This window comes from Lycium barbarum, chromosome 2 (genome assembly GCF_019175385.1).
Source record: "Lycium barbarum isolate Lr01 chromosome 2, ASM1917538v2, whole genome shotgun sequence".
NCBI classification, from domain to species: Eukaryota; Viridiplantae; Streptophyta; class Magnoliopsida; order Solanales; family Solanaceae; genus Lycium; species Lycium barbarum.
The window spans coordinates 53,817,997-53,830,722 of NC_083338.1; the positions used below are offsets into that span (position 1 = coordinate 53,817,997).

Sequence of the window (12,726 nt, forward strand, 5' to 3'; positions counted from 1 at the left end):
GCCCACTATCATTTGGACGGCCAACATGGCCCAAATGACTCAAGCCCACTTTTTTTTTGTTCTATTTTGCTCTTCATGAAAAATAAATTTTTCCGAATTCCAAATTTACCCTTCGTTTTCCTCCATTTTTCCAGGAGTCATGTTGCGAATTTCCCTTTATACCCTTGACCTTTCTCAACATTCCCACTTCAAAATTCTTCATAAACAACTCATATGCCAAACAAAAATAAAAATGAAGCGTTGTTTGTCATCTTCCCGCGATTATCTTGAGTTATCCGATTGCACAAAAATGCGGGATATAACAATAGTCAAACCAACAATAACAAAAACCAGTACGTGGATCTCACCATCAATAACAAGCCCGCTCGTGCACTGGTAGACAGTGGGGCGACTCATAATTTTGTGACCGAGGTGCAGCGAAGAGACTAGAGTTAAAGCTCGCTCCAATTAATGCCCTCGTCAAGACCGTGAATGCTAAGCTAGAAAATGCTCGTGGTGTAGCCAATGGAGTTGGTGTCAAATTGGGAGATTGGAAAGGTACGACAAACTTTACCGCCACTACTATGGATATCTTTGACATTGTTTTGGGGCAAGAATTCTTTACACATTGCCACGCGATGATCGATCCCTACCTCCAACGTCTCTTGGTCATGGAGAAAGAAGGGCGCTTGCATGGTGCCTACAGTAACTATGTCGCATGGACAGGGCTATGCACAACTTTCAGCTATGCAGCTTGTCAAGGGGCTCAAGAAAGAGGAGCCAACATTCATGGCAACCATTACAAGTTTGGAGGAAGATAATGGTACCCAAGAGACACCGCCGCCTTGGATAGGTAATTTGCTCGAAGAAAACAGAGATGGTATTTTCGAAGAGCTACCTAAGCGCTTGCCTCTTGGGTGTGTGCTGGATCACAAGATTGAGTTGGAGCATGAACCAGGAAAGGGTCAAGTCATGCACCGATTACCATCACTGCCTCACACGATAGGGAGATTTAAGCTATCATTAACTACCAGGCCAGGCGGAAACAAGGGCAAGAAGCCATCGTCATTTTCCTCGTCCATTGGAAGGGGCAATCACCGGAAGAGGCCACATGTGAGTGATACGAAGACTTGTGGCAGTTTAAAAACAAGAGTCAAGTTTAAGTAGCAGCAGTGCGCCGCAGTCGTCGCAACATCAGGTGGGGGAGAGTGTGATGACCCGCCACATCATCATGCCACCTAGGCGCCACGTGGAACTATTTTTGCCATGTAGGAAGCTTATGTGGATGCTTACATGGAAAGGAGGCTAGCTTATGTGAGAAGATTCTAGAGAAACATGGAGATTTCTCGTGAAAGACTTTAGAACCTTATGAAATTGCATGGAAAGTCCTTGGAATAATCTAGTTGCGTAGAGATTTCTAGAATAGGGGCTTCTTTGTAAATATGCACGAACTTATGCAATAATTATTATTTACATATTAGTCCCTAGGTGAGTAGTATAAATAGAGGGGCATCCATTTGTAAAAACTATCAAGCAAAATCAATTAAGTCTTTTATAATAAAAAGCTTCCTTTTAGCAAATTTCTCGTCTTTCTCAATTACTATTCCCTTAGCGATCTTGAGTGTAGTAAACTAGGCTGACTTGGCATAGCAAGATCGTGAGCAAGTTGTGCAAGAACGTAAGCAAGTTGTCAAGTGCCGCACGTGCGCTTAGTTGAAGACTAAGGACGTGACATAAATCTCAAAAACAGTGGAAACCTACCAGCTATGAATACTACTAATTCCAACTAATACATAACAGTTAACTAGGAAATCAATTAAGTATTTGCATTCTTAAGGCTTTATAGCCTGGTTAAATACGTTATACCTTGCAAAATAAATCCATCCATGACTAATTATTAGTGTTGTCAATATATGATAGGAGTACAATTTATGAGTAAGAAAGAATGACCAGATTTCAGGAACTATATTTACTTAATGTCGTTAAAAAAATCCTTATGAACTTCGCCTGAGAGAAGGAAAAAGAAGAGGACGCGATTTTAATAAAATGATGGGCCCATTTTTTCAGAGAGAGTAAACTCTATTTTAATTGAAAGAGAATAGGATTAACAAAGGTTAATTTGGATTTGGGTCAGGTCGGCGCAACTCGTTTTGCCATGTGGAGTGAGGAAACAAAAAAGTCCACTTGGACTAAATTAAATATCATGTCATATTTTGTTGGTTAAATATTTATTAGTTGACTATTTATGTAATATAGGAAAAATTAGATGATCTTATTGTTACAAAAAAAAAAAATATAACTTTGAGAGATTATTACCCATAGTTGAGTGACCTTGTGTTTCCCTACCGCAAATTTGACTAAACAACTGAAGAATAGCGAGGAGCAGTTCTGAGCAACTCAACTGTACTTGTATAAAATACTTCATTTTTATTATTCACCAATTACCTTTATAATGATGGATCATCATTAGGCTATATAAGATGGTCAATCAAAAATTCAAAGAAAGCAAACAGCTTATGCACCAAACATATTGCAGTGAGCCAGCGCCAGAAGACAGGTGTAACGGAATATAGAATACATTTTTTTGGCATAAATTATCATTATCAGTACAAATAGGAGGAAATGCTTTGTATTTGTATGTTAATAGAGAAACCCGAATCATAATCTATGGCAATACATATAAATGTTACTAATATAGCACTCCAGTGTCCCCGCACGACTAGTGAGATTATACTGGGTATGTTGTTGCAGTGTCTCCGCACGACTGAATGAACACTAGTAATTCACAGTAGATTTGATTGCGTCCAGTATCTGCAAGCATTTTAAAAAAAAAAAAAAAAAAAAAAAAAAAAAGCACTTTAGTCAGAGTCTGGGTGAAATCTTTTGGAAATGAAAGAAATTTCAAGACCTGTTACCTTGTTCTTTGTAGGCAAGTAGAAGGGTTCAAAGACCAGAGGAAAAGGAGTATCCAACCCACACACTCTGGCTACTGGAGCTTCTAACTGCAAAGCCACTCAAATATTGAGCACTTAGAAACACTCCCAACAGGTGAGGTCGGAATGAAATATGGAACATGAGAAAATCATGAAGAGGTAGAGAAATATGAGAACACATAGAGGCGGATGAAGCCTATGTTCAATGAGTGCAACTGAACCAGTTTTTCAACACAGAACACAGATATCTATGTGAAAAAACCATTAAAATATCAAATTATGACTACATACTCCCAAAAGTACAATGAGCTTAATGCTAAGAACCTTAAAGGTATCAAGTTCAAATCTTGAATCTGCCTCAGAGAACATGGGACTCCTTATGGCATTGTCTAATTGAGAAATAGGGATTAGAGAAGTAAAATGTTCATACTAGAACTACTAGCTGTTTGCAGCGTGTTCAAATTCAGGCAAATTACAAACATCCTCTGCTAACATGAAAGGCCTTGCTAAAACACCCTATCCAAAGTAATCACCTCCTATACATAAATCATTTATGTGCCACATCAAAGCATATCGATACCATGAGAACATGTTGAAGTCAAGGACTAATTGGCTTGAAGCAGGACCAGTAACAGAACCTGAGATCCAGCATGTGGCAAATACTTCTATTTTTATAGATGCTAGACAACACTGACGGGTTCAGTAGCCTCTCCCGGTCACTCAAGTAAGATATGACAGCTAAGTCCAAGGCCACCAGGTGTATGTGTTCAGACGCTCTAAGCTATCTGTGTTTTCTCAAACCACCAAGGTAGCACCCATTATTCCTTATGAATGCATGCTTTTAACTATGTTTTATTCGATAAGCACAGGAGATGTTACAGAGTTTAACATTTTCAAGGTGATCCAGAAATGAAAAAGGAAACTTGAAGTTTACAAGGAAGACTAAAAGAGTAAATGCTTACTCTCGTGAAGCAACGTTCAACTATAGAAGCAGAAATTTCAGCACCAAATCCACCTGTCACGGGAGCTTCATGACTAACCTACAAAAAAGAAAAATTACAGTGAGTTAATTCGGATGAAATTACCCTCTATAATCCTCTTCAATCCCATAACATAAAATACACACCAGAAGGCGTCCTGTCTTTTTGACAGAGGCCTCTACCGTCTCCTTGTCCCAAGGTATTAATGTTTTAAGGTCTATCAGTTCACAAGAGATCCCCTCCTGCAGAAATACGTATTCAGAAGCTGATAAGTAATCCAGGTTTTCACATAAGAACTACAGCTGAAAGATTAATCAATATACAAATTTTGATACTATACAGAAGTTTGAGAATGCAGCAACCAAATTTTTAGTTCTCAGCGACATGGACCACAAGCAGGTGAAATAGCTAATGATATGGCAAGAGTAATATAAAAATCTATTCAGGGAAACATAACAACTCTTTTAGCAATGAGTATCCACCTTTGCAGCTTTGGCGCATGCCTGCTCCATAACAGATAGCTGGGCTCCCCAACCAACCAATGTGATATCAGTACCTTCCCTGAGGACCTGCATTTAGGCATGCACTTCAGTTTCTAATTCAGAATAATTGATCAACAACTAAACAAGAAGTATCATACCTCTGCCTCGGATAGAGGTAACATATAATCTTCTTCAGGAACTTCTTCCACAGCCATCCGGTAAAGCATCTGAGATTCATCCAGAAAGTAGTGAGTTACAGTTTCAACCATCTTCTGGAAAACAGACTAGTACGAACAAGGGAAAAAGAGATCACCTTAGGTTCAAAAAAGACCACTGGATTTGGGTCACGTATGGATGACAACAGCAACCCTTTTGCTTGCATTGGACTGCGTGGGATGACCACCTAATAGATAATTGAACGTGAAATTATCAAAGGTATGCATATGAGGGAAAAAGAAAGACATCTCATTTCTAGAGAAAACATATCAGGGAAAGAAAGTAGAAATAATTTTGTTCCACGATCCTTTAGGAGGAGAACCTATAGGCAGAAGCTGTTTGAATCAGTGGACAACAAATGAAGTAAATACTACTTACGGATGCAGTGTTTGGAAGACTATTAGGAGAATGTGGAATGAATGCAGTGAAAATTTGAGCATAAAGGTGGGGGATGGGACAAATACTTCCTTCTGGGAAGATCATTGGATTGGGCACAGTAATCTCAAAACTTTATTCCCGGACTTACACATTCTCAGTCTTCAAAAAAATGACAAAATATCCCAAATGTGGACAGCACAAGGGTGGAATCTTTTGTTTAGAAGGGCACTAAATGATTGGGAAATAGGGAGAGTCACAGATTTGCTTTTGGTACTCAATTCCTTCATAGGAACCACTAATGTTCCAGATAAACCAGTTTGGGAAACTATGCAGCAAAGGGAATTTCACTTCACTGTTAAATCAGTTTATTGGGAGAAGAACTAGGTTGTAAATCCACCTCTGGTTTGGCCATGGAAACTTATTTGGAAAGTTAAAATTCCATATAAGGTTTCTACTTTTGTTTGGTTAGTTTTGAAGCAGGCTTGTCTAAAACAAGAGGCTCTACAAAGAAGAGGTCTTCAGATATGCTCAAGATGCCTACTTTGTGGGAAAGATGCAGAAACAAATGAGCATTTATTCCTACATTGTCAGATAACTGCACATCTGTGGCACATGTTCTTTTGTATCCTAGGGGTGAAGTGGGTGTTACCAAGATCAACTCTAGAACTCCTATGCAACTGGAAAGAAATTGGAAGAAGGAAGGCGAAGGAAGATTGGTGGCAGTCCATTCCAGCTTGTATTTGGTGGTCAATTTGGAAGGAAAGAAACTCAAGACAATTTGAAGATAAAGCTAACTCCATCCAGATAGTTAAAATGAAGTGTCTTAGTTTCTTTTATTTTTGGTGTAAACAGGATATAGTGGGGGAAGTAGGTGATTTGGTAGATTTTCTAGGCAATGTGTAAATTGTAACTAGCATCAGTACCTCCTGGCCACTGTGTTTGGTGGCTTTACCTGTAAAGTTTCACATCAGCATTCAAAAAATGCTGATACTTTTGGATGGAATACAAATGTTACCTTATTCAAAAAAAAAAAGAAGGTGAAAGAGAGTGGGAGGGAAAAACCTATAAAACCCACTAAAGGAATCTCGGTGCTTGACTTACAATCAAGAAAGGGAAACACACTACCATGCAAAACGATAGTCAAGAGTCAAACCGATGGCCAAGAAGGTGATGTCTCACTGAACAGAAAAAACTTGATTTATGTCTGGTAGTTGGAAAATAACTAATTTTCTCATTTCTGGGAAAGAACTAGACAAACAAATGTTAATGTCCGTCTTATAGACATTAGGAAACTCTGTCTGCTTTAGCATAGCATCCTATATGAACTTCATTGCTGGAATCAACCCGCATAGAGAAGATCGCTGTAAATCGACTGTCAGCTAAAACTAGTGAATTAGTGATGAGTATATTAAGTATGAGGGGGCGTTCCTTCCTGATCACATGTTACAACAGTGCTCTGGGTATGATGAAAAATAAGAAAGGTGTTCTATCACATTGCCATCTGGATGTGAGAAAGTATAAGCAAGAATTTCCAAATCATGTACGAGTATGGGTGAAGAGGTTAGTTCCACTACATCAGAACATGGTGTGATGTCAAATAAGAAAGGGGTTCCCAGAAATAGTGGAACCCCTTGAAAAAAGAGGAGAGTTGATATTGTGTGTTTACAAAAGACTATTTATATCAATAACGGCTTGGGAGATTGACAACACAGGTTATAAATTACGGTATTGTAAGATAGAAGAAAATAACAACTGGCGAAAACCAGAACTTGATGATAAAGTTGAAGAACAACAAGATTATTATTTCATTAATACTAGTACAGGAAACACCCGCAAGGGTGGCTCAATTGTTTGAGCATGGGGCTTTCATAATTGAGGTCTCAGGTTCAAAACCCCCTGCCTACGCAAGTGTCGAGCTCGTCGCGAATGGCTTGCCTAGTGCGGCTTATCTCTCTTGTATGGTTTGCGGGCTATTGCACAGGAGCGGGATTTACCTGTGCGTACCCAAAGGGTAGCAGCTGCGGGTTCCCTTGTCATAAAAAAAAACACTAGTATAGGAAACGAGACATTAGCCATTCTTGGTGCCTATGCTCATTAAATGAGGAAGCAAAAAAACTAATTTTGGGAGGGTATGGATACCTTGGTCCAAGGACACTCAAAGGACCAACAAATCCATAATGATAGATACAGTGATGACTTCGACTAAGTACATGAGGATATAGTTATGGTATTGCTATTTTTGTGTTCGTCTTTTAGCTGATACTTACGTTAGAAAAGATAAATCATACTCCCTCCGTCTTTTTTTTTTTTTTTTTTAATTTTTTTTTTATAAATGTCACTCTCCCTCCGTCGCAATTTATATGACACTCTTTTCTTTTTAGTCAGTCCAAAAAAAAAAGACTCCTTTCTATATTTAACAACAATTTACTCTAACTTCCCATTTTACCCTTCATAAAATGATTTCTAGCCACGAAAATTTCTTTGGCTTGTTTTAGACCAAAAGATTCAAAAGTCTTCCTTTCTTAAACTTCGTGCCCAGTCAAACACCCTCATATAAATTGGAACGGAGGGAGTACATGATAACATTTCAAAGAGGCCCACAGGGCTTTAGTCTAGTGGTAAGAGCGCAATGCGTGATGTGTGAGTTAGGCACACTCACAAGTTTGAACTATACCACAGACAAAAGTCTAGTATTTAAGTGGAGAAGAGTAGAGGGGTGGGCCATCACCCGCTGCTTTTTGAGCCGTGTGCTATTGACCTTCGAGAATTTCTCGGTTATCAAAGTGGATGTAACCACAACCAAATAGACTTGATTCTTACCAGAAGAAGTAAGAGATATAAGGATTGCAACGTTATACCAAGGAAGCTTAGCCACCCAGCATAGACTTGTGATGTTATTGAAGAGAAAGGGTTGAGCAGAAAAGGAGAACAATTGCATGCAACCAAAACAGAGGCTGTGGACATTAAAAGGCACAAGCCATGCAGAATTTAAGGACAAGCTATTTAAAGCGGGGACACTAAAAGGCACAAGCCACCCAGAATCTAAGGACAAGCTACTTAAAGAGGGGACACTAAAAGGCACAAGCCAGCCAGAATTTAATGACAAGCTATTTAAAGAGGGGACACTAAAATGCACAAGCCAACCAGAATTTCAGAACAAGCTATTTAAAGAAGGAACAAGGAACTTCAAAGCGGATGTTGAAATCCAGTGTGCAAAAAATGAGATGGTGCACTAAGAATGTAACAAATGACGTTCTAAGTGTGTTTGGCTAGACCAAGATCGCTAGAATCACGATGGTGAAATGACAAGTGCAAAGAGTTTATATCAGTAAGTTAAAATTGTATTAACAGAAAGTAGCCTAGACAAAACTAGTGCTGGATTTTACAGAATGAGAGGCCCCCCATGCTAAAGACAAAAAAGTTATTAAAGCATAAAGAGAGTCGTTTAGGGAATTATCAAAACCTGATGATAATGAAACCTTTGAAGAGTGTATAGGGCTAAGAGAGAAGAAGCAAAGGGCTAACAGTAAAGCACAAGATAAAACCCTAATGACTTGTATCAAAAGCTAGGAGCGCGGAAGGGAAAAAAGGGAAATGTATAAACTAGCACTTGAGAAGGAGAAGACGGGTAAAGACTTGAACATATTGAACGTGATTCCTAACAATTGTCGACATGAGATAGTGAAATCAAGAGATGAAGGTGCTATTTTTGATCAATAGCTCAACTCAAATCACCAGGATAATTTCATAAATTTCTATAGGTTAGAAACTTTAGCTACGCTGTAAAATTAGGGCTGCAAAAGTATAGGATATCATGAATAATATGAGAGTTAGAAAAACCTATAGTCAAAATGGTATGTCTAAAGAGGTTTAGAAGTGTCCGGGAGAGGTCGAAACAGTACAGCTTACTAGGCTATTATATGTTAACTTAACGGGAGGGAAAGATACCAAATGAATGGAGAAAGATTATATTGACTCTGATATGTATATCCAAAGAAGATATTCAATGCTGTGCTAAGTACCCTGATGTTAAGATTATGAACCAAAAGATGAAACTTTGGAATAGAGTGACAAAACATATACTTAGGAACAATACAAGGGTACAAATTTGGATTGATGCACTGTAGAAAGCTATATTTTTGCTATGAAGACTGATGAAAAATTTATAATCAGGGGAGGAAGAATATCCATGTGATACTCATTGAGCAAGAGAAAATAGAGTGCCAAGGACAATTTGGATATATGCATGGTACATGACATATCAATGTTGTTCTTGATCTCCGAACTGTAAAAAGTTGATCAGCATTTTCCAATTCTTAGTTCAAGACATTAAGTACATCAATGAACAAAGGATGCATACAGATGAAATATTACTGGGAAGTACTTTTAGGATAAATTGAGGTAGCTAGATTGATTTCTGAAGCCAAAGTAAAAAAGAATTCCTATGTAGTTCACTGCTCAAAATATAAAGCTGCCACTCACTTAGCAAATAGAATATCTTAAGAAATAGCAACTGTGACGACCCCAAAGCCGAGAGACAAAATAAGAAGGGTGCTCTACTTGGACTCCTCCAACATTCATCCAAACATGACTTATTCTGATTCTGAGAAAACTCATGCAAAGGAAACCTGACAACTGTAAGATGCATAGAAAGACATGTGGTACCTTTATACCGGGAACATGGCAGAAGAAAGATTCAGGGGATTGAGAGTGGTAATGCCCACCATGTCCAACAGCTCCATATGGTGCTCTTATAGTTAAACCTGGAAACCATGAGGCAGCTCAGCATCTTCAAACTTAGAGAAAATGATGAATTGCAATAAAGTCATAAGTTTTCTTCCAATTACCTCCGCAGTTGAACTGATTACCACTCCGATATCTGAATTTCGCAGCTTCATTAACAATCTACAAAATAAAATTCTGACAGTCAATACATTTCTTGCCAAAATGTTAGTACATGACGTGGGAAGATGCGTACCTGATCAAAAGCTGGAAAAATATAATCTGCAAATTGAATTTCTGCTATAGCTCGATTGTCCTGAAATTTCAGGAAACAAAAAAAGAAATAACAGTATCAGCAAACAGTTGACAACTATTTGGCTTTTAGTAGTTAGAGCTCAGAAACTGACCATTGCAGCCAGACCAATCGCAAATCCAACTATGCCCTGCACATCAAAAACAATTAGTGGATACACTTACTCGCACAAAAAAAGTGACTTGTACCAAATGAAATTTATGCTGAATTTCATATTGTAAAAACAATGAAATAGCTAGTATTATTGATTTAATGCACAGGTCTTTCACTCAAAGAAGGGCTAGAGCGGATGTGGAATATGGTAGATAAGCTACCGATACCTGCTCACATAAAGGAGTATTAAAGACCCGCTGTTTTCCAAATCGGTCAGCTAATCCAGTAGTGCAACGAAAGACACCACCAAAACCAACATCTTCTCCAAATACATAAGAACTGGAAAAAACAAATTCGTCTTTCATCAAACTATGAATTCATTCAACCATAAACGTGCCTTTACAATTGCAAAAAAAAAAAAAGAGAGAGAGACATAACAGGCCGGCGAAGGCATAATCTACTATTGAGCGTAAGTAGATGCTGAAATGTTCAGGCATTATTTGAAAAAGTTCCAATGTTATTTAAATGCAACCTAAATAATGTACTAGGATTTGCTTGTTTGCATCAACTAATTTCAAAAGGTCAAGTAGGAAGAAAAGGATAAAGCTGAAGGCTCCTGCTATCATCCTTGTACTTCTTGAGAAAGTTAACGTGAATACATCGTTGCATTACTTGTAAATAATGTTCTGACCTCTTGGATAATAAACAGCCATTTTTAGGCTAAAAATGTTACAGCTATTCCAGTAGAAATGCAAAGAATGAGAAAGTTGTGGGAGCAACAACTTTCTTCTTCTTTTCAAGCCATCTCCTTCCAGCCCACTCCACCCGACCCCCTTCATTTAATCATTCCTATACATTCATGTTTTATTGCTTAAAATTAGTTGTGATGCGAAATACATAGCAAATGACAAATGATGCATAAATCAAATTGGTCTAAAGCAGTTACATGGCTAATACAGAAACATTATGAATATAGATAACCAATGATAAAAGACTGAACTAGTTCGGTTTCCGGAGGTCATTTGACCAATTTTTTACTAAAAATGAAAATTTAGATATAAAACTAAATATCAAATACTTAGACCCTCTAAATGAGAATTGCAGGGTTGTACATTTAAAAGAAAAAAAAAAGAGCTGTATAAAGAAGATCATCCCAGTTTAAGGAAAAAGATGCTCAGCTTGAGATTCTCTACTTCTCTAATTATAAAATCTTTATTGACAATTCAATTTATACATCAGTCATATTCCCTTATAACCAATTTTCCTATGTTTGGTTAGTCAAATCTTTTGAAAAACATTTTCTCTAGGACAACAAACACCTGAAAAAATAAGAAAAAAGACTTTGAAGCAAGGAAAACAAATTCCATATGTGACCCTCTCCTCCTCACCCCCACTCTCCATCCCATCTCACCCCATAGTGTTTTGTTAAATTACATAAAAATGCTCTTGGGATAATATATTTTACTTATTAAACTAGGACCTGTTTGGCCATGAGAACTATTCACTTTTTTTCGGAAACTTTTCACTTTATTTGATGAAAATTCCAAACAAAATTTGAAAAATAACTAAAACTCTATTTTTATATTTTCACTTACAGTGAATTCAAACAATCAAATATTATTTGCAAACTATTTAAAAAAAAAACAACTCCAGCTTCAATAATTTCAAATAAAGTGAAAAACATTTGGTTTCTGCGGCCAAACGCCTATATAATATATACAAATAATTTATTCAGAATCTAGTAAACAAAAAAATGGCGGTCCCGAACCCATAAACTAAAAAGTCTTGGTCCCACCTGTGGATTGATCTACTACAAAACCCACAACGAAACTATCTGACAGCTTTTTTTTTCAGTAAAAAGAAAACTTGAAAGGAAAAACAAATACAGTAGAATATTTTTTTTACCGAGGATCAGAGTCTAAGGCGATATGAAGAGCTTGATTAATAGCAGAGAAAAGGTTGACTGATTTGGTGTTACTGAGTTGATCACTATTTTTATTAGGCGTTTCAACTATTGAGGAAAACCCCCTACTACTCCTTTTCCATGAAATTGAACCCAAATTCCCTATTCTTCTCAAACTGCTTGCCATTTTTCTCTAATTTTACTAAGCAAAAAGAATTCTATGTATATTATGTGGACAAAGTGGAAAAAAAAATGAACAAGATTAAGCTGAGATTTTGAGTTGAATATAAGTAGAGGAAGAGGACATTGAAGTTGAAGCATTTATTAGAGTTTGGTATGGCAATAGAAATGTTATTTATCTACTGACTTTTGCACTGTCCCAATTAATGTTACGCTTCCCTTTTTCCCCGATTCAAATTTTTTAAATTTTATTTAATATTTTTTTATTGACTTGGGAAAAATTGTCACGGATAAAACTACCCATACATATCTCTTCAGACCCATGATTATTGTTATTGTATTGACTTAAAAAAATTGCAGTTTATAGTATTTTGTATAGTTATTGAATATTTAAATTTAAATTTTAAATATTATGTTGATCTCATTTTTTTTAGCTTAAATAATTAGTTAAATTGATTCTTGCAAAACGAAAAGTGTCGCATACGGTGAGACGGAGGAAATATAATTCTTGCTTCTTGAATGTCATATTTTTTAGTTTAAAATAATT

At 37.1% G+C, this 12,726-nt stretch overlaps 1 protein-coding gene across 1 annotated transcript; it reads right to left on the bottom strand.

Annotated features, from left to right (window-relative positions):
• Window positions 1-2,539: 2,539 nt before the first annotated feature.
• Window positions 2,540-12,339, bottom strand: LOC132626512 (2-oxoisovalerate dehydrogenase subunit beta 1, mitochondrial-like). The gene is made up of 13 exons (XM_060341429.1): window positions 12,002-12,339; window positions 10,324-10,435; window positions 10,098-10,133; window positions 9,947-10,006; window positions 9,816-9,873; window positions 9,634-9,731; window positions 4,688-4,777; window positions 4,533-4,601; window positions 4,375-4,461; window positions 4,039-4,134; window positions 3,875-3,952; window positions 2,895-2,981; window positions 2,540-2,790 (listed from the first exon to the last, which is right to left on the bottom strand). The coding sequence occupies exons 1-13, from the start codon at window positions 12,184-12,186 to the stop codon at window positions 2,755-2,757; spliced, it is 1,092 nt and encodes a 363-aa protein (XP_060197412.1). The 5' UTR covers window positions 12,187-12,339; the 3' UTR covers window positions 2,540-2,754.
• Between the last annotated feature and the right edge of the window lie 387 nt (window positions 12,340-12,726).

Coding starts and splice junctions, on each gene's coding strand:
- LOC132626512 (XM_060341429.1), bottom strand. CDS start 12,186: ATGGCAAGCAGTTTGAGAAGAATAGGGAATTTGGGTTCAATTTCATGG. Junction 9,874..9,946: donor TTTTTCCAGCTTTTGATCAG/GTACGCATCTTC, acceptor TTTATTTTGTAG/ATTGTTAATGAAGCTGCGAA. Junction 4,462..4,532: donor TACCTCTATCCGAGGCAGAG/GTATGATACTTC, acceptor GCCTAAATGCAG/GTCCTCAGGGAAGGTACTGA.